This window comes from Mirounga angustirostris, unplaced genomic scaffold (assembly GCF_029215605.1).
Source record: "Mirounga angustirostris isolate CCGP_5_RB_7025 unplaced genomic scaffold, mMirAng1.0.hap1 SCAF_12, whole genome shotgun sequence".
In the NCBI taxonomy this organism is placed as follows: Eukaryota; Metazoa; Chordata; class Mammalia; order Carnivora; family Phocidae; genus Mirounga; species Mirounga angustirostris.
The window spans coordinates 13502886-13524966 of NW_026991720.1; the positions used below are offsets into that span (position 1 = coordinate 13502886).

Sequence of the window (22081 nt, forward strand, 5' to 3'; positions counted from 1 at the left end):
TTACTATTAAGAAATACGCCTCGGTGGCTCAGTTGTTAAGCGTCTGCCTTCGGTTCAGGTCATGATCCTAGGGTCCTGGGATCGAGCCCCATATTGGGCTCTCAGCGGGAAGCCTGCTTCTCCCTCTCCCACTCCCCCTGCTTGTGTTCTCTCTCTCACTGTGTCTCTCTCTGTCAAATAAATAAAACAAATAATCAAGTCAAAAAATGGGCAGAAGACATGAACAGACACTTCTCCAAAGAAGACATACAAATGGCTAACAGACACATGAAAAAATGTTCATCATCATTAGCCATCAAGGAAATTCAAATCAAAACCACATTGAGATACCACCTTACACCAGTTAGAATGGAAAAATTGACAAGGCAAGAAACAACAAATGTTGGAGAGGTTGTGGAGAAAGGGGAACCCTCTTACACTGTTGGTGGGAATGCAAGTTGGTACAGCCACTTTGGAAAACAGTAGGGAGCTGCCTCAAAAAATTAAAAAAATAGAGGCTACCCTATGACCCAGTGGTTGCACTCCTGGGTATTTACCCCAAAGACACAGATGTAGTGAAAAGAAGGGCCATATGCACCCCAATGTTCATAGCAGCAATGTCTGCAGTAGCCAAACTGTGGAAAGAGCTGAGATGCCCTTCAGCAAATGAATGGATAAAGAAGATGTGGTCCATATATACAATGGAGTATTACTCAACCATCAGACAGGATGAATACCCAACTTTTACATCAACATGGATGGGACGGGAGGAGATTATGCTAAGTGAAATAAGTCAAGCAGAGAAAGTCAATTATCATATGGTTTCACTTATTTGTGAAACATAAGGAATAGCATGGAGGACATTAGGAGAAGGAAGGGAAAAATGAAGGGGGGGAAATCGGAGGGGGAGACGAACCATGAGAGACTATGGACTCTGAGAAACAAACGAGGGTTTTAGAGGGGAGGGAGGGGTAAGGGGATGGGTTAGCCTGGTGATAGGTATTAAGGAGGGCACGTCCTGCATGGAGCACTGGGTGTTATATGAAAACAATGAATCGTGGATCTCTACATCAAAAACTAATGATGTACTGGGGCGCCTGGGTGGCTCAGATGGTTAAGCGTCTGCCTTCGGCTCAGGTCATGATCCCAGGGTCCTGGGATCGAGTCCCGCATCAGGTTCCCTGCTCAGCGGGGAGCCTGCTTCTCCCTCTGCCTCTGCCTCTCTCTCTCTCTCTCTCTGACTCTCATGAATAAATAAATAAAACCTTTAAAAAAAAAAACTAATGATGTACTGTATGGTGACTAACATAACATAATAAAATTTTTAAAAAAAGAAATATGCTATCTAATTTATTTTTCTTTTCTCTCTGGTTGACTTTTTTTTTTTTTTTTTAAGATTTTATTTATCCATTTCACAGAGAGAGACACAGAGAGAGAGGGAACACAAGCAGGGGGAGTGGGAGAAGGAGAAGCAGGCTTCCTGCTGAGCAAGGAGCCCAATGCGGGGCTCGATCCCAAGACCCTGGGACCATGACCTGAGCTGAAGGCAGATGTCTAACGACTGAGCCACCCAGGTGCCCCTCTCTCTGGTTGACTTTAAGAACTTTTATGCACTTTGACTTCAACCTGTATGTATTTAGTTTTATCTGCCATGGCCAGGACACAGGGCTCATTGTGCTACTCTTGAGTAATTTTATTTTCAATTGTTTTGGAAAATTACAGCCATCCTTTCTTCAAATATCTCTCCCATTGTCTGTTTAGCTTCTGGATTTACTAATTCCATTCTTTGTCTTTCCTATTTCCATTCATTTTTCTCTGCCTTTTGGCTAATTTTCTCTGAATCCTCTTCTAGTTCTTTAATTCTTTCTTCAGCTCTAATCTTTTTACTTCAGCTGAAATTTTATTTTAATAACTATATGATTAAAATTTCAGTCTTTATCATTTCCTCATGCTTTCTTTTTATATGTGCTGTCTTTAAGCTTGGAGATATTCTAGAATTATCTCAATAGAAACTCCCTTTTGTATTTTGGTCTGTGATTTATTAGTTTTGATTTCTTTCCCAAGCTGCTGGTGTATTTGTTTTTTTTTATTTTAGAGGAATTATTTAGAATCTTTTTCACTGAGTGATGGTCTAGCCTTCTTGCTTACAGTACCATAATTCTTGTAGCAGTTCTTCTGAAACTTTAGGACCATGTCTCTCTTTTTGAATTATTTATTTAAAATTTTTTATCTTTGGTAATAGTCATTTTTTTTTTGGCATCTATAATCTGTAATTTTCTCCTTCGACCTGTTAAGGTATGACTTTACTGGATTCCTGATGAATGACTAGCATTAATTTGAAAGAAAGAGCAAGAGGGAGAGTTGGGGGAAGGGAGAGGGAGAGGGAAAACAGTTTTTCTATACAGAGTGCCTGGGTGGCTCAGTCGGTTACGGTCTGACTCTTTTTTTTTTTTTTAATTTTTTAAATTTTATTATGTTATGTTAGTCACCATATAATACATCATTAGTTTTTGATGTGGTGAAATGTCCGACTCTTGATTTCAGCTCAGGTCATGATCTCAGGGTTGTGAGATCGAGCCCCACCGTCAGGCTCCGTGCTGAGTGTGGAGCCTGCTTAAGATTCTCTCTCCTCCTCTCCCTCTGCCCCAGCCTCCCTCTGCCCCTCTCTCTCCCTCTGCCTCTCCCTCACTCTCTCCCTCTCTTTAAAAAAAAAATTTTTTTTTCTATCCTCACAGGTTGGATTATTGTGGTTTTCTTTTTCTTTTTGTATTATCTATGTCAAGTTTGGACATCTAGATTTTGCTAGTTTCATAAAATGAATTTGGAAGATTTTTCTTTTTTATATGCTGTCATCTAATAATTGTTATTATATTTTCTTTAAAGGTTTGATTGAAACCAATCATATAATAATCTGGACTTGATGCCTTTTTATTGGGAGGAAGGAAGCCGGTAGCTGTAGTTTTTTGTACCATTGTTTCCCGTAGTTCCTTCCCTAGTAGTTTGTCTGAATTTATATTTTAACATAGGCATCTTCTGAGGTAGGCTCTTAAAAAAATATTTTTAGGGGGAGAGAACTTTGCCATTTGTAAAGTCACTAGAAATGATCACTTGTTTACTAAAATTACCTGGTTTTAATTGCTTTGGTCCACTGAAGAGATCGAAACAGGACAGGAAATCTAGTACCCTTCTTGAATTTTTTTGCTTTTGTTTTTAATTCTTTCATTTCCCTTTTAGGATTGTTGAAAAAGATTTTCTTCATCTTTTCTAAGAAGACATGTTAAGGCCAAAACTATCTCCTTTTAGTTTTACAATATCCTATTCTACTTTTAAAAAAAGCAACAAAACTATTTTTGGAGACAGCACATGGGCGCTCACACGCATGCACAGCAAGCGGTCGGGGGCAGAGGGAGAAAAAGAATCCCAAGTAGGACCCGCCCACCCCACCCCCCTGCCACACTGAGCACAGAGCCTGTTGTACGGCTCTATCTCAGGACCCTGAGATCATGACTTGAGCCAAAATCAAGAGTCAGATGCTTAACCGACTGAGCCACCTAGGCGCCCCTTTATCCTGTTTTTTTTTTTTTTTTTAAGATTTTATTTATTTATTTGAGAGAGAGAATGAGATAGAGCATGAGAGGGAGGAGGGTCAGAGGGAGAAGCAGACTCCCTGCTGAGCAGGGAGCCCGATGCGGGACTCGATCCCAGGACTCCAGGATCATGACCTGAGCCAAAGGCAGTCGCTCAACCAACTGAGCCACCCAGGCGCCCCCTTTATCCTGTTTTTTAATATATTTCTATTTTATAAGTATCATCAAAGTTCTTTCTCTTACTCTTCTGGGGAAATCTGAAAGAATTTTTTGTCCCAGACTCATCTTTAATTTCAAAGAGGGCTTGTGGTGATTTTTCTTCATTTTTTGGATATAAAATTACTTTTGTTTGGGGAGATAAGAAATCTTATTTCTGGACATTCGTGGTCTGGCCCTGCCCTACATTACCAAACCAATCATTTTCTACTGCCCAGCAAAAAATTTTTAATCAGTTTTAATCAGCTCCATTCCCTCATTTTCCTCATACTCATTTTCCTTTGCTAATCCAATTTTTTTTTCCTTTCTCTCTCCCATCCCTTGGGGGAGTGGTTCTTTACCCTTACTGCACATGATTTTACTATGGAGCTTTAAAAAAGGGGGAGTTGCTGTGGGTTATAAAGTCTTCAATTTGCTGGACTGGAAAGAATCACTGAACTAGGATTAGTTTTTTTCTCTCTTACCCTATTCTAAAGACAGGTTGAATCTTAACTTCAGCACTGATTGAATACCTGTTTATGACTACGACTCAAGATTTAAGTGATGAAGAGACAAAAGAAGAATAGAACATCTTTCTGATCTCAAAGCAGCTAGTAGATATGAAAAACATAATCAATTTTAGGATATCAAAATTCTTATTATAAAGCTGTTCTGCCTGGGTGGTCAATGAACTCATCATAGAAGGAGGTTATCATTTTCTCTGGGACTGTGGGAAAAATAAATTTTGGGAGGGTTGTGGAGTAGATCATATGTTAGTCTTTGAACGAGATGTCTATTTGTTTTCTTAGTAGAGATGTTCAGTAGGCATTTGAACAAAAAGAGTCTGGAGTTGAGAGGACAGAGCTGGATTTAAAAATTTGGGCTTCATCAGTCCATATTTGGCATATAAAGCCATAAGTTTGGATAAGATCACCTGGGGAGTTAGTATAGCTAGAGAAAAGAAGACATCCAATGCTTTTGGAGGGTTATGAGAAATTATCCATGGAGTCATAAAGGAAAATGTTGCAATATCTGACCATAGAAAGAAAAGGAAACTTTTGTCATTGCTTCTCAAAGTTTAATATAAATCATTTTGTTAAAGCTCGGTAGGTCTGAGATGGGGCCTGAGATTCTGCTACTCTAACATCCTTCCAGGAGATTATGCTGTTGCTGGTCTATAGACCACACCTTGAGTAGCAAGACTTTGTATGACAAATGAGACATAAAATGAAAAACAAGAAAAGACTGCAACATTTGGAGGAGGATAAGGATTAGTATATAAAATATCTAGAACAAAGGGTATCTATACATCAACAAGAAAAAAATAGAATAAAAAATGTGGATAGGGAATTTTTCAAAAAAATGTAAATGTCCAATGAACATGAAAAATGTTCCGTTTTCTGGGAAATAGAAATTGAAACAACAAAAGATCACCTTTTCCCCTTCAAATTGGCAAAAGTTTCAAAGTTTGATAATACCCAGTGTTGATGGGATACCCTCTTAATGGGAGTATGACTTAGTACTTTTTCCTTTTGGAAGGCCATTTGACACATTTATTAAATTTTTTAATGCACATAATTTTCAATTCAGGAATCCTGTGCCTTGATATCTAAAAGGGAAACTTGTACCTTTGCCCAGAAAGGCAGCTCAGAACTATTCATTGAAGCATTGTTTGAAGTTGAGAAAAATGGAGTAATCTACATGCCCTCTAATAAGGGAATTATTAAGTGAACTGATGGTCCTGAAACCCCCTTGTTCATCTACCTATTCCCTCTTGTACATTTTTTAATTATCTCACATTTTTAAATTACAGCAGTAGTTTAAAAGGCCATAATTTCTAGTGTGTATTGTATTTATGCTGTTCATCTTTGGTTTAGATCATGCAACTCATAGAGTATCTAGCATATAGTGTAATTTGCAAAGCACGTTCTCTAACCAGATAAATTGGACTCGGTCTTAATCAGGGGGAAAAAACTGACTTATGTATCTTAAACATGTAATATGTGCCTGTACTATAGACCACTTGACTTCTAATTCTAGGCTGGCTGGATGGCTAAATGGATGAGGCTTAGAACCCTGCCAAGAATTTGTTTCTTTGATAAAGGCCTGATTTTAATTGCTTTCCGCCTCCCCCCGCAACACACACACCTTGCTTTCTCTCAAGGGATTTTTACCACTTCTTTGTTAGGTACTTTGGAGTTTGCACATCTCAGAATAGTGCACCTTAGTAGGGTCTGAGATGGATAAGAATTTTGCCTTTCTTGAAGAGAGTGGAGAATTACAATGTGGTGATTTTAAAGGGAGAGGAAAAAAGAACTAGTTCTCAAACCATTCAGTTAGAAAGAGTACATATAGACATCGAAGATCTGGAAATTGTTTCTCCTAAAATCATCCATGTCCACCCACTGTTAGGTTGCTGTTGAAGTTTGAAGACCATTAAGAGAAGCAGTGTCAAAATACTACGAAATGAATGTATCTGTACTTAACCATTTTAAAGAAGTAAAATATGTATATCTTGACATGGAAAGAATTTTGAGGCATGCTGTTCAGTGAATGACAAAGCAAGTGTTAAAAATATATTTTATATATAATACTTACATGTTTTTGTATATTTTGTATGTGTATGTATTATGATATTTACTTGAATTAAAAGGAGATGTGGAAGGATGCATAACAAACTGTAAATAACACTTAACATTTTTGGCAAGGGGTCCAGGAATGTGGGGAAGGTGAAAAAGAGATTTTCATTATTTATTCTGAATATTTATCTATTACTTGAGTCTTTTACAGTTGAGAGTTTATTGTATGACTAGTGTAGAAAAGAGTTTTAAGATGTTTAATAAATGGGGGCGCCTGGGTGGCTCAGTTGGTTAAGCGACTGCCTTCGGCTCAGGTCATGATCCTGGAGTCCCTGGATCGAGTCCCGCATCGGGCTCCCTGCTTGGCAGGGAGTCTGCTTCTCCCTCTCCCGCTCCCCCCTCTTGTGCTCTCTCTCTCTCTCACTCTCTCTCTCAAATAAATAAATTAAAAAAAAAATCTTAAAAAAGATGTTTAATAAATGGGAAAAATTGCTATATTAAACAGGTCTCTAAGCCCTAAATTTCAAGGAATGCTGGCAGTTGCTGCAATATTTTAATAAAAATATTCTAATTCATTTTATTTATATTCTTTTAAAATATTTTTCAGGTGTGGAATATCAAACAAATGATTAAGTTGACACAGGAACATATAGAAGCCCTATTGGACAAATTTGGTGGGGAGCATAATCCACCATCAATATATCTGGAGGTAAGCTACTGAGTATCATATCTGTTGTAATTTTGAAAATAAAAGCATGAACTTATCACAAGCATTTGTACTGGTAATATTGTTTCTCTTAGGAGATGAGATGAGAAAGGGGAAGGTGAATTACCTTTGTCTTTCTTATACTTCTTAATCTTGTTTCACTTGTTACAGTAATATGCAGTATTTTGTAATTTGGAAAAATGTCAAAACTAAAGGAGAAGTCATGTATAAACTTAAAAATATACCTTGGTGGAAAACTTATTTAAAAGGGTGGGGGGGACGCCTGGGTGGCTCAGTCGTTAAGCGTCTGCCTTTGGCTCAGGTCATGATCCCAGCGTCCTGGGATCAAGCCCCTGCATCGGGCTCCCTGCTTGGTGGGAGGCCTGCTTCTCCCTCTTCCACCCCCTCTGCTTGTATTCCCTCTCTCACTGTGTCTCTCTCTGTCAATAAATAAATAAATCTTTTTAAAAAATAATAATAAAGGGCGCCTGGGTGGCTCAGTCGTTAAGCGTCTGCCTTCAGCTCAGGTCATGATCCCAGGGTCCTGGGATCGAGCCCCACATCAGGCTCCCTGCTCCGCGGGAAGCCTGTTTCTCCCTCTCCCACTCCCCCTGCTTGTGTTCCCTCTCTCGCTGTGTCTCTCTCTGTCAAATAAATAAAATCTTTAAAAATAATAATAATAATAATAAAAATAAAAAAATAGAGAAAGCATTCGGTTGTAGAGGTTAGGAAACTAGTTACCGTATTAGGAAATGGGGCGAATTTTATAAAATATCTTTTTTCCTGGTAAAATATCTTTTTTCCAGAACAAATCCCCCCAAATTGGTTTTTGCTTTCTTAATAGGTAAAATATATAATATTTAAATAGCTCAAAATTGCTTAGCTTTACTGTTTAATAGTGCCTTTAGGCTTTTGTATCAAGCTTTGAGCATCACTGTAAATTTATAGAGTAGTTAGTCATTGTTCTTAATCCTGTGAGGTAGTAGTTACTATTATAATCACAGATAAGCTTTCTTGGCATCAGTTTCCTTCTGTAAGTCACTTGGGTTCCATGACGGGCATGCTGTCAGGGAATCCAGGTAGTCGGGCTTCACAGCCCACACTGCTCACCACCACTCATACTGCCTGTCTCTGTAAAAGCTGGCTCCAGCTGTAATCACTAGTCATACAGGAATATAACCCTAAATTACAAATGATCAGGTTACCATTTGCCTTCAAATGCCAGAGATTTTTAGGCATGGATTGATAGACTCCTAAACTAAATTTCCAATTTAATAATCTAATTGCTTTTAAAGGGCACGTTAAATCTTACAAGTTAAGTTTGCATTTCTAAAATAAATTTGGAAGTTTGGAAAGAACCCTAATAAACTGTTGTCTTCTTCACATGGCTTACCCCAGAGCACACTGCCAGATATCAGTATTAGGACTAGAATTCATACCTCTGAAGACTGATTAGTGTACTTTCTAATATTCCATGCTGATTTACTTTTATGTCTGAGGAGGACAAGAACAGGAGTCATAAGGAGGCAGAGTTCTGGTGAAAATAGTAATTCTTGGGGTGCCTGGGTGGCTCAGTTGTTAAGTGTCTGCCTTCGGCTCAGGTCATGATCCCAGTGTCCTGGGATCAAGCCCTGCATCGGGTTCCCTGCTGAGTGGGAAGCCTGCTTCTCCCTTTCCCACTCCCCTTGCTTGTGTTCCCTCTCTCACTATGTCTCTCTCTATCAAATAAATAAATAAAACCTTAAAAAAAAAAAAAAGAGGGGCACCTGGGTGGCTCAGTCATTAGGCGTCTGCCTTCGGCTCAGGTCATGATCCCAAGGGTCCTGGGATAGAGCCCCGCATCGGGCTCCCTGCTCAGTGGGAAGCCTGTTTCTCCCTCTCCCACTCCCCCTGCTTGTGTTCCCTTGCTCGCTATGTCTCTTTCTGCCAAATAAATAAATAAAATCTTAAAAAAAAAGAGAGAGAGAAAAGAAAATAGTAATTCTTTGTTAATTAGAACTAGACAACTTAAGCAACAGTTTTTCTGCCAGCCACTTCTATGTCTTGGGAGACTTTCCCCCATGCTTAGTTGTAATACATTTACATCAATAACCGTGTTTGAGTATAGCAGGGATTTGCTGCCTCCTCCACACTCACACTCTTCAGGCTTTTTAATGTTCAAATTACATCTAACTAGGATAATATACAGGAGACCATACCTCATAGATTATATCTTTAGCATGTAGATCCACATTCTCAAGGACAAACACTACACAATTTCTCTGTAGAAAGCCCTGTAATATCGTGGTTAAGGTGAACCTTGGAGTCACACAGGCCCTGTGTTTGAATCTTAGCTGTGTCTTAGTTTCTGCAGATAGGTTACCTAACCTTCCTATTACCTCACCTCATTGGTAAAATGGGAGTACTATCACACATGAAGTAATTGAAGGTTTCATTAAGTTTATAATTATGAAATAGCATCATTCTTGACACATATTGAGTGCTCCATAAATTTTTGAATTAGAGACAATAAACATGGAACTTACACCACTTGATATACTATGAAGAGGAGCCTGCCTGGCAATGACAATATTTTTCCCTGGGGAAGGTTGGCGAGGCCCAGGGAAAAGACCTTTGGGTACTGATACGTGAAGGCCCTTCAATGAAAAATCTAGTCTCTTAGTTATCCACTGAGACCCACCATTCTGGTTTCTTTATGAACTTGACTACTCAAATAAATGGTACTATACAGTATTTGTCCTTTTGTGACTAGCGTATTTCATTTAGCATAATGTCTTCAAGGTCTATCTGTGTTGTAGCATGGGTTAAAGTTTCTTTGCTAATTAAGGCTAAATAATATTGTACATATTGTTTATCCGTTCATCTATCAATGGATACCATCAGTGATTGGTCGTTTTTACTTTTTTGTTATCATGAGTAATGCTGATTTTACTCCTTTTGACTATATACCCAGAAGTGGAATTACTGAATCATGTGGTAATTCTGTGTTTAATTTTTTAAAGAATTGCCGTACTGTTTTCCACAGCAGCTGCCTTTTTCATTCCTGTTAGCAATACACAGGAGCTCCCATTACTCCACATCCTTGCCAACACTTTCTCTTTCCGTCTGTGTGTGTGTGTGTGTGTAATGGCCATCCTAATGAGTGTGAAGTGGTATCTTGTGGTTTTGATTTGTATTTCCCTGATGACTAATGATGTTGAGCATCTTTTCATGTGCTTATTGGCCATTCGTGTTTCTTCTGTGGAGAAATGTCTATTTAAGTCTCACCCATTTTTTAATTGGGTCGTTTATTTTGTTGTTGAGTTGTAGGAGTTATTTATATATTCTGAGTATCAGTCCTAATTAGATACACGATTTGCAAATATTTTCTTCTAATCCACAGGTTCCCTTTTCACTCTGTTTATTATGTTTTGTGCAGAAGTCTTTTTTTTTATTTTGATAACGTCTAACTTACCTATTTTTCCTCTTATTGACTGTGCCTTTGGTGTCATATCCAAGAAATCATTACCAGATCCAGTGTCATGAAGCTTTTTTTCTGTTGTCTTCTAAGATACATAATTACAGCTTTAGCCCTTTTGTTGAGGTCTTTGATCCATTTTGAGTTAATTTTTCTGTATGGTATAAGGTAAGAGTTCAGCTTCAATCTTCTGCATGTGTATATCCAGTTTTCCCAGCCCCATTTGTTGAGAAGACTGTCCTTTCTATAGAAGGACAGTAGAGAAGACTGTCTTTGTATAGAAAGTTTGACATGTGCCCTTGTCAAAAATCATTTGACCATGTATGTGAGAATTAATTTCTGGGCTCTTTTTTCTTTTCCACCGGTATTTATGTCCAACATTATGCCATTTTATACTATACCTATTTGATTACTGTAGCTTTGTAGTAAGTTTTGAAATCAGGAATTGTGAGACCTCCAGCTTTGTTCTCCTTTTCAGGATTGTTTTGGCTATTCAGTATCCTTTGAGATTTCATAAGAACTTCAGGGTAGATTTTTCTGTTTCTGAAACACGTTGGGATTTTGATAGGGATTACATTGAATTCATAGATTGCTTGGGTAGTATTGACATCTTAAAAGCTCTTAAGTCTTAAATATAAATGGATAGCTAAGAATAAGCAGATATTGGAAGAAAGCTTATAACAGGAAAGATAATAGCAAAAATGGCCAAAAGAAACTCAGAAACAGTGCAGCGAAGATGAAAACCTGAAAATAACTATAATTAACATCAGAGATAAGATAGTCTGTTCTTGTTTCATGGCTGTTCTAAAACAAAAGTCTTAATGGAGCACAAGAAAGAGCTCTTGGTATTAAAATAATTAAAATAGTATAAAAGTTAAGCAGAAAATGTAAATGTATGTGTATATGTATGGCTCTGTGCATATAAATAAATGTTATAAAGTTAAGGAAATCTCTAGAAAGCAGAATAAAAACATAGATGGAAAATATTAGAGGAAAGATGAGGAAAAATTAGAGAATAAATCTAGGAGATCTATAAAAATTACAAATGCTTTTAGCTATAGAAAAACAAAAAACAATCACAAGTTGCCCAAACAAATAGGAGTTTTATTTTCCCCTCCTATAACAAGAAGCATGGAGGTAAATTATTTTAACATTGGTTCTACAGCTCAAAGTTACCAGATGCTGGGGTGGATCTCTACAGTCCTTTTGGCTTTTCGGTCATGACTGCAACAGATCTGTGTGGTCTCATAGGACACCTCAAAACAGGACACCAGGATCACAGAGGCTCTCTTGTGTACTGAGCTCTTTCAAGGAAGAAATTATTCCCTCCAAATCCCCTACAAGTCTTTTCCTTTACATCTCATCGAGTGGGATGGGATCACATACATCCCTACACCAGGACTGTGTTTACATTTCTTGAAATAAGAGGCTAAAAAGTGAAGTTTTTCCATTGTTCACAATTTGGCTTCAGATTGGTTTGAGACTGACAAGTAGGAGTTAGGCTGGTTATTTCAATCCATACCATTTCAACACAGGAAATAATGTTTCCTATATGTTTGATGTTTCCACGGGAAACATCTTTACCTATCCCTGCATCTCTTCCTTGTAGCAGAACAGAGTGAATTCGGTTATATCACCATCAGAAATCCTCTTTTCTTTTTTCCTTGTACTAATTTATTTTAAAACTTTTAAGTTGTTTTAGATTTTCTCTTATTGACATGAATAATAAAAATTCTGTTGATTCCCTTGATGATAACTATAGTGAAATGAGCTGTAGTACTCTAAAGAATTTCAAATTTGTCTTTTTAATCTTTGATCCCCTTTTTAAATCATCATCCAGAGGAAGAAAAGATAAGTTATTTCCCAGAATTTTTTCTTTTTCTCCCAATTTTTCTCTCTTCACTCATCCAACAAATTATTTGAATGCCTTCTGTGTATAAGATATAATGCTAGATGCTCTTCTAGTAGTAGATTCTTCTTTTTGGACCTGATATATATTGGATTCCTGAAGTGAAGGAATGGTGTTTCTGGAATTACCCTACTTATCTAGTGTTACACACTGAGTCCTAGCTACCACAGAATTTACATATGTGCTAGGGTTCCCTGCAGACAGATGGATGATAACTGTAGGAGCTCCTAACATTTATTGAGTTGCTATGTACCAGACACTTGCTATGTACCAGACACTGTTCCAGGCATATAGTAGATCATTTAATCCTCAACCTACCCTATGAATTATACTTCCTATTCTCATTTTCATTTTATAAAGATGAAGAAACTCAGGCACAGAGAAGTTTAATAACATGGTTAAGGCTACACAATTAGTAAATGGTATAGTCAGACTTTGAATCTAGACATTCTGAATTCAGATTCTGCTCTTAACTGCTATATCATTATTATGATGCTGCCTTTTTGATCTTTAGTCTGTGTAGAATCTAGGATAATGCAGAGAAATTTTGTTAAAACAAATTAAAATACTGGAAGCAAGGTGCTTCCTGTGGAATGCAGAGCAGTTCATTAAATACAATTTTTGGGTAGTCTGCAAGATTTCATTGTGTCTTGTAAGATGAAGTTTAGTAAGAATAAATTTAATGAACTAATGATAAAAAAAAATTCAGGGTGCCTAGGTGGCTCAGTTGGGTAAGCATCTTCTGCTCTGGTCATGATCCCGGGGCCCTGGGATTGAGTCCCAGGTCCAGCGCCCTGCTCAGCAGAGTCTCCTTCTCCCTCAGCCTGTGCTCGCTCGCTCTCTCTCAAATAAAATCTTTAAAAGAATAATTTTATTTCACTGCTTTTTCCCATTTGTTTAAAGTAGATCCGTAGTTTTCCTTCCATTCTTAATTGAGAAATGATTCACATACTGTAAGATTCACTTTTTTATTTTTTTATTTATTTATTTTTATTTATTTGAAAGAGAGAGAGAGAGAAACAGCATGAGAGGGAAGAGGGTCAGAGGGAGAAGCAGGCTCCCCGCTGAGCCGGGAGCCCAATGTGGGACTCTATCCCAGGACCCTGGGATCATGACCTGAGCCAAAAGCAGTCACTTAACCAACTGAGCCACTCAGGCGCCCCAAGATTCACTTTTTTATTTTAAAGTGTACCACTCAGTGGTTTTTTAGTATATGCACAGAGTTGTCAATCATCATCAATTCCATCACTAATTCCAAAATACTAGAAAAAGAAACCCTTTACCCATTAGCAGTCATTCCCTTCAGCCCCTGGCAACCACTGATCTGCTTTGTATTTCTATAGATTTGCCTTTTTGGATAATTCATGTAATGGGATCATACGTGATGTGGCATTTTGTGATAGGCTGCTTTCACTTAGCATAATGTTTTCAAAATTCATCCATGCTGTAGCATGTAGCATTCAGTGTAGCATTCATTCCTTTTTATTCCATCATATGGATATACAGATTTTGTTTATCCATTTATCAGTTTTGGACATTTGGGTTTCTTCTTTTTGGCTGTCATGAATAAAGGTATTATGAACATTCATATATAAGTTTTTGTGTAACATATGTTTTCAGTTGTCTTGGCTATATGCCTAGGGATGGAATTGCTGTGTCCTGTGGTAACTCGATGTTTTAACTCTTTGAGGAACTACCAGACTATTCCAAGGTGGCTGCTTCATTTTACATTCCCACCAGAAGTGTATGAGTGTTTAACTTTCTCCACATCAGTACCAACACTTATTTTCTGTTTCATTTTTTTAAATTGTTTGTTTTTTGAATAGTCATGCTAGTAGTTGTGAATCGGTGTCCCATTGTGGTTTTGGTTTGCAGTTCCCTGATAACTAAAGATGTTAAGCATCTTTTTTTTTTTTTTTTAAGATTTTATTTGCCAGAGAGAGAGAGCGAGAGAATGAGAGCAAGAGAGACAGCGCAAGCAGGGGGAGCAGCAGGTAGCGGGAGAAGCAGACTTCCTCCTGAGCAGGGAGCCTGATGTGGGACTTGATCCCAGGACCCTGGGATCATGACCTGAGCCAAAGGCAGACGCTTAACCAACTGAGCCACCCAGCCATCCCTTTAAGCATCTTTTTCATGTGCTTGTTAGCTATTTCTGTATCTTCTTGGGAAAAATATCAATTCATATTTTTTGCCCATTTTTTAAACTGGGTTATTGTTGAGTTGTGAGAGTTCTTTGTATATTCTGGATAATAGAACTTTATCAGATATGATTTGTAAATATTTTCTCCTATTCTGTGGGATTTATTTTTCATTCCTTTGGTAGTATCTCTTGAAGTACAAAAGTTTTAATTTTGAGAAGTGTAGTTTGTCTATTTTTTCTTTGGTGGTTGTGCTTTTAGTGTATCATATCAAATTATTGCCTGATCTGGCGTCATGATGATTTACTCCTGTGTTTTCTTCTAAGAGCTTGGTAGTTTTAGCTGTTAATTTTAGGTGTATGGTTGATCCATTTTGAGTTAATTTTTGAATATAATGTTAGGTGGTAGTCCGACTTTATTCTTCTGCATGTAGATATTCAGTGGTACCAGCACCGTTGTCGAAAATCAGTTAGCCATAAATGTAAGGCTTTGTTTCTGGACTCTCATTTCTACTGTGTTGTTCTATGCATGTATCCTTATCCCAATATGCATGTCTTGATTACTGTAGCTTTATTGTGACTTTTGAAATGAAGAAATTAAATCCTCCGACTTTGTTCTTTTTCAAGATTATTTTGGGTGTTCTGAGTACCTTGCACTTACATAAGAATTTTAAGATCAGCTTGCCCATTTCTGCAGAAAAGCCACTGGGATTTTGATAAAGATTGCAGTGAATCTATAGATCAGTTTGGGGGAATATTGTTATCTTAATGATATTAAGTATTCTTGTATTCTTTTATTTATTTATTATTATTTATTATAATAATAATTATTATTATTTTAGAGAGAGAGCAGGAGCAGGTTTGGGCATGAGGGATAGAGAGGGAGAGAGAATCTTAAGTAGTCTCCACACTGAGCATGGAGCCCAACACAGGACTCAGTCTCACAACCCTGAGATCATGACCTGAGCCGAAATCAGGAGTCTGACGCTTAACCCTCTGAGCCACCTAGATGCCCCTGTACTCTTTTATTTAATTCAAAAACATCTGACATGATCTCTGCCTTCAACTAGCTTATAATTTAGTAGAGTCATCTTAAAAACTCAGCTAAGTAATATAGTGATAACAGTAATAAACATAACAATTACTAGTACTACTTATTACTAATAAGATTATTTATTGGGCTTTTGCTATATGGTAGTCTCTGTAATAACTTATTTGTATTATCTCATTTAATCCTCACAAAATTTTTTCATAAATAAGAAATAGTCATAAAAAGAAGAAAGTGATAATACTCTAAAGGAGGTGAAGACAAAGAATACCCCTTGGGTTTTATCAAGCAGAGTTTTGAATTGGACTTTGAAAAATAAGTAGGATTTTTTTTTTTTTAAGATTTACTGTTTATTTGAGAGAGAGCTTGCAAGAGAGTGAGAGTCGGGGGAGGGGCAGAGGGAGAGAATCAGCAAGTAGGCTCTCCTCTGAGCACGGAGCCTGACATGGAGCTCAATCCCAAGAGCCATGAGATCATGACCTGAGCCGAAACCAGGAGTCTTGACACTTAACTGACTGAGCCACCCAGGCGCCTTGAAAAATAAGTAGGATTTTGATGAGAAAGAACAGGGTTTTGGGAAAGCTGCATCCTGAAAAAGTATCTAGATCTGCAACATCTTGAAGAACCACAAGAATTTTGTTGATCGCAGTGGTGGTGGCTGAGATGTGCATTTATGTGGGAAGACGTGTTCACATTTGCTGGGTAAGGAAACAGAGGAAAAGGTTGGAAGATACAAGAGAAAATGGGGATTACAGTGTACCAGGGCCTGAGGCCCTAAACACTCAGTGCCAACACTAAATTGAGAACAGAAGAGGGGTGGGGAAAGGTGTGGAGAATTGCTTAGACAAAGAGAAGAAGAGGAAGCTTTTATTTGATGGCTTTGATCTTTAGTGTAAATTTGAAGTTAATGCTTTTTTCTGAGTGAATTAAACATTGAGGGATGAAGGTGAGGAACCAAAGAAGTATGGAAAAGGTTGGAGTAAGTATTGTGAAAAACGTAATATGATGATATTAAAAATAAGTAAAATTTTTCAGGTAGTAGTGTGAAGGACTTACTTCCATGAATTGATGATGGAACTAATTGGCTTTGTCTTACTACTATCTTCTTCAGCAGTGTGTAGTAACCTGAGAGAAAGAATGGAATAATTAAATGGTAGGATTTACTCAATATTTGTATTTGACGAACAAGTTGATAAAGGAATAAGAATTAGCCAGAGAATCAGAGATGTTACTAGTGGCATTATTGAAATGGTGAGCCACGGGCGCCTGGGTGGCTCAGTTGGTTAAGCGACTGCCCTCAGCTCGGGTCATGATCCTGGAGTCCGGGGATCGAGTCCCGCATCGGGCTCCCTGCTCAGCAGGGAGTCTGCTTCTCCCTCTGACCCTCACCCCTCTCATGCTCTCTCTCTCATTCTCTCTCTCAAATAAATAAATAAAATCTTAAAAAAAAAAAAGAAAGAAATGGTGAGCCACAAAGTAGGGGAATTAAGACAGTGAAGGCCCAAATCTAAGAAACTTGAAGGGATTAATGTTGCTCATGAATGGGTTAATGTAGTGAGATGGAAACCTAAGAAGGTGTGCTCAGGGACAAGGGAAGTTACAATTTGAGATCTTGTCATCATTTGGAACTAGTGGCTCTGAAAGGTAGAGTGAAGATACCTTTAGAGATAAGAGATTTAGAGAACTTCAAGACAGGAGTGTTAAAAGAGTAATCCACACTGAATGCAGCAAGAATAATGGGAAGAAATGAGCCAAGCCTGGTACAAGTGCCTTGATAGATTTCAGCTGGAGGATGGAGGGAGGTGGAATAAGTAACTGCTTTGTACTTAAGGAAAGGAAGAGCTGTTGATTTTAAATGCAGTGAAATAGTTTGTAATCCACAATAGAGGGAACAGTAAGTATCCTTTCAAAAATTAAGACTAACATTTTGATAAATAACATTTTGAGAGTTTATTTTTTACATGCATTACTTTTCCTAAGGCTAATTTTGTGTAGTAAATGTACTTGTCCAGATGATAGTAAATACGATTTGATCTATGCAGGAGGTAATTTTTTCTCTTAGACTGCATGTATATGTTCTTCCCAGGGTAGGAATTGTGTCCATCTTTATTTTTGTAGTTTGAGGTCCAAACAGTGCGAGGCACATATATGTTCACTATATATTAGTTGACTTTTGGGGGTTTTTTTGGTTTTTTTTTGAGAGGGAGAGAGCATGAGTGTGGGGGGAGGGGGCAAAGGGAGAGGGAAGGAGAATCCTGAGTGGAAATCCTTGACCTGAGCAGAAATCCAGAGTGGACACTTAACTGACTGAGCTACCCAGGTGCTCCTTAATTGATTGATTTTAAATTAGGCTTAAAAAGTGGATCATATTGAAAGAGATGCCCTTAAGTAATTAGATCTTGGAACTGAAAACTAAATCAAAATACAGCTTAGAAAAATTTGAATTGATTTGGTTATAATGCCCCAAAATGCTGTGAAACATTTCTGGAATCTAGTTCCAGTAGGCTAAAGGAGAGGGCATTTTGATACTTTAGGCCCTTAACCTCAGTGGCTCAGTTTAGTATTATTCCTCCTTTTTTCTTCAAAATTACATTTTAAGGTCTAGCATAGCAAGTGCAGTGGTCTTTTTTTTTTTTATAAAGATTTTATTTATTTATTTGACAGAGAAAGACACAGCGAGAGAGGGAACACAAACGGGGAGTGGGAGAGGGAGAAGCAGACTCCCCACTGAGCAGGGAGCCCGATGCGGGACTCCATCCCGGGACTCCAGGATCATGACCTGAGCCGAAGGCAGTTGCTTAACCAACTGAGCCACCCACCCAGGCGCCCTGCAGTGGTCTTTATTGAAATAAAATTTCTCCTTCATTCCCATCTACCTTTGATAATTCTCCCTTGCTTGTGGAATGAAGTTCAGGCTTCATAGCATGGTATATACACCCTCTACAAGCTGGTCCCTCACCCACTTTTCCAGTCTTATTATTTGCTTCCCTGTATTGCTGTTTTGCATTTAAATACCGCAAGCATATATTGATCCCTTGCTATGTCCCAGATATTAAATAGCATTCAGCTATACTCGTCTGTAGTTTTCCCTCTATGCCTTGAAATTCCCTACCTCTTTTTTATTTTTAAGATTTTATTTGTTTGAAGGCAGAAGGTGGGGGGAGAGGAGCAGAGGGAGAGGAACCAGCAGACTACGCGCTGAGTATGGAGCCTGACACCTCTTTATTTTATGGCAGAATTTCTCCTGTACACAGTACTCTCTTCTCCCCACTTAACTCCATCTATCTAAATGCTAACATTTTAAGGCCCTTTCCCTTCTCATTCTCACCTTGTATCAGAAATATTCTTTGTTTATTTCTCATGTACAGCATTTAAACAAATGAAAATACATCCACCTACTTCTCTGTAGCCCAGTAATAAACTCTTTGAGAGATAGGAAATGCCATTTTAAAATCTATGATTCTCCCTGGTAGCCTTTTATAAATGTTTGTAGCTACTGCATCTATGTATGGTGATGGACAGAAATTGTGTCCTATGGTGTGGGGGAGAGTGATTACCACTGCCTTAAAGAACCATAGACATATATATTCCAATTCATTCCATCTCTTTACTTTCAGTATTACTCTGTTTGCAAAATTCTTTTTTTTTTTTTTTTTAAGATTTTATGTATTTATGTCATGGAAGAGAGAGAGACAGCGAGAGAGGGAACACAAGAAGGGGGAGTGGAAGAGGGAGAAGCAGGCTTCCTGCCAAGCAGGGAGCCCGATGCAGGGCTCGATCCCAGGACCTTGGGATCATGACCTGAGCCGAAGGCAGACGCTTAACAACTGAGCCACCCAGGCGCCCCTGTTTTTAAAATTGTTGTTACTTTTAGAATATGTGATACCTTATGTGGTCATTTGACTTTATAGCTTTAGTCAAATGAAACTTGTAGAAAGAAACCATGATGGATAATGGCCCCAGAATTTCTTGACTGCAGGTTGTAAACCACCTTTTCAGATAAAATTTTATTCTTTAAACAGTATTTGATGGGATCATCAGAGACCCATAGTGAGGAGAATAAAGTATTTTAACTAATAGCTATTTCAGAAAGAAGCTGGCAGTTATACATCTTTTAAGTAATGGTGAGATCTGACACTATACCTGAGTCTTATTTTTTGACAAATCTCTTTTAAGACCTCATCTCCTTTTCAACCTCTCTTTCTGTTCTTTGGATGGGAGAAAGGTATGATACTTTATATGCCTACAAGTTTTCTGGAAAAAAATAAATTTTTAATAGAGATTGTACTTACCCTTGATGTAGTATATAGTATTTTATTTTATGTTAGATATGTGGTTTGGAAGGTAAATTGCAATATGACCAGAACATTCTAAATACTGTATTTTTAAATTAACATTCATGGCTATTCTAGACATTTATGTTTTTGTCAGTTTCTCAATGCAATGTAGTATCTTATCACAAAAGATTTATCAATTTAAAAGTATAAGTATTAATTTACAGTTACTTTTAGCATTTATTTTGTAACTTCTAACTTAAAACCCTATTAGCTAGATTATAAAGACATTATAACCAGACTTAAATTTCTTATTTCCTTTTGTTACTGCCAGGAAAAAATCCAGCTTCAACATAAGTCTGCTTTATTTTATAGGCCTATGAAGAATACACCAGCAAGCTAGATGCCCTCCAACAGCGAGAACAACAGTTATTGGAATCCCTGGGGAATGGAACTGATTTTTCTGTTTCTAGCTCTGCATCAACGGACACCGTTACATCTTCTTCCTCTTCCAGCCTTTCAGTGCTACCTTCATCTCTTTCAGTTTTTCAAAATCCCACAGATGTATCACGGAGCAATCCCAAGTCACCACAAAAACCTATCGTTAGAGTCTTCCTGCCCAATAAACAGAGGACAGTGGTGAGTCAACTTTTAATGTCATCGTTGCTTTTTCTTTGTGTTTTTCAGAAATAGTAGTTGTTGAAACTGAAATATGTTACTACTCTATAATCCATGGTCATGCAAATGGAAGCATCCATTTCAAACAGGAGTGAAAAAGACATAATTATTTGGTGCCACTGTCTGTGTTTCTTTCTTTTTTTTTTTTTTTAAAGATTTTATGTATTTATTTGACAGGGAGAGACACAGCGAGAGAGGGAACACAAGCAGGGGGAGTGGGAGAGGGAGAAGCAGGCTTCCCGTAGAGCAGGGAGCCCGATGCGGGGCTCCATCCCAGGACCCCGGGACCATGACCCAAGCCTGAAGGCAGACGCTTAACGACTGAGCCACCCAGGCGCCCCACTGTCTGTGTTTCTTAACTGGAACAAATTGTATTGTGTTTAGTGTCCGATTTAACATTTTAACCTATCTACCAAACTTGAACCACACTCAAGTCTAAGTACGAGTTTAGAATCAAAAAGAATTTCAAGACTTGAGCTTGTTTGTTGTTTAACATGTCAGGTCAGCTTTGTTCTTTGCCCCTGAGAAATCCCTATTTGGACTTATTATCAAACGTTGGATTTTTAGTGTGCTTGATATTTTTTCTCTGTCTACGTAACTTTTGTTGATGGTAAGTATTACCAGTGGAACAGACTACTCTGTAAGTAATATTTAAAGCAGGGAAATCACAATTTTATGGGTGGTCTATAATCCTTGAGTGCAACAAGTACTATCATTGGATTTAATAATAATGCACCTATATACATCACTACTTTTTTTTTTTTTTTTTTAAAGATTTTATTTATTTGCGAGAGAGAGAATGAGAGACAGAGAGCATGAGAGGGAGGAGGGTCAGAGGGAGAAGCAGACTCCCTGCTAAGCAGGGAGCCTGATGCGGGACTCGATCCCGGGCCTCCGGGATCATGACCTGAGCCGAAGGCAGTTGCTTAACCAACTGAGCCACCAGGCGCCCCACATCACTACTTTTTAAAAATGTATATGGTTATTTTTGAAATTAATAAAAAACCTTTTCATTTACAAATACAAGTGAAATCAAAGTAGTTTTAATTTTTTTTCCCTTACACAGCATTAGTAGTAATTCTGGATTTTCATGGAAAAAAGTGCTATAGTGGCCTCCAGAGAGGTCAGTTTGTCACCTTGTGCAACAAAGGGATGCGAGTGTCAGTGTGTGGGGATGCAAGAGTAGGCCTTCGGCCAGTGTCACAAAGGGTAGTTGGAACTCAGATCCTCACGTAAAGCTGAGCCTTTGAAGGGTTTTACCTTCAGCAAAAGGGTAAACTAGAAGAAAATCTACCTACTCAGCATACATAAATAACAATGAAACTTGCTTGTCTTCACCAGCAGTCCAGATAAAGGTTAAAGTTTCCCTTGAATTCTTAATTATAGGCCTGTCCTCATCATGGTGTGGGCTTCATATTTATACTTACGGGCACTGTCCAGGAACTTTAAACCCAACAACTGGTCCTGGAGAGGTAATAGCAGTCAGGCACTAGGCAGAAGCAAATGCAAAGTCTCTTTGGCCTATCTAGAGC

At 38.0% G+C, this 22081-nt stretch overlaps 1 protein-coding gene across 5 annotated transcripts in view; it reads left to right on the forward strand.

Annotated features, from left to right (window-relative positions):
* The window catches only part of BRAF (B-Raf proto-oncogene, serine/threonine kinase), a 186099-nt gene that overhangs the window by 82794 nt on the left and 81224 nt on the right, over nucleotides 1-22081 (forward strand). For all 5 annotated transcript variants that reach the window (XM_045864169.3, XM_064574881.1, XM_045864170.3 and 2 more), the window contains exons 2-3: nucleotides 6948-7049; nucleotides 20247-20510. In XM_045864169.3, coding sequence (XP_045720125.1) covers nucleotides 6948-7049; nucleotides 20247-20510 — 366 coding nt within the window. The remainder of the gene's footprint in view (nucleotides 1-6947; nucleotides 7050-20246; nucleotides 20511-22081) is intronic.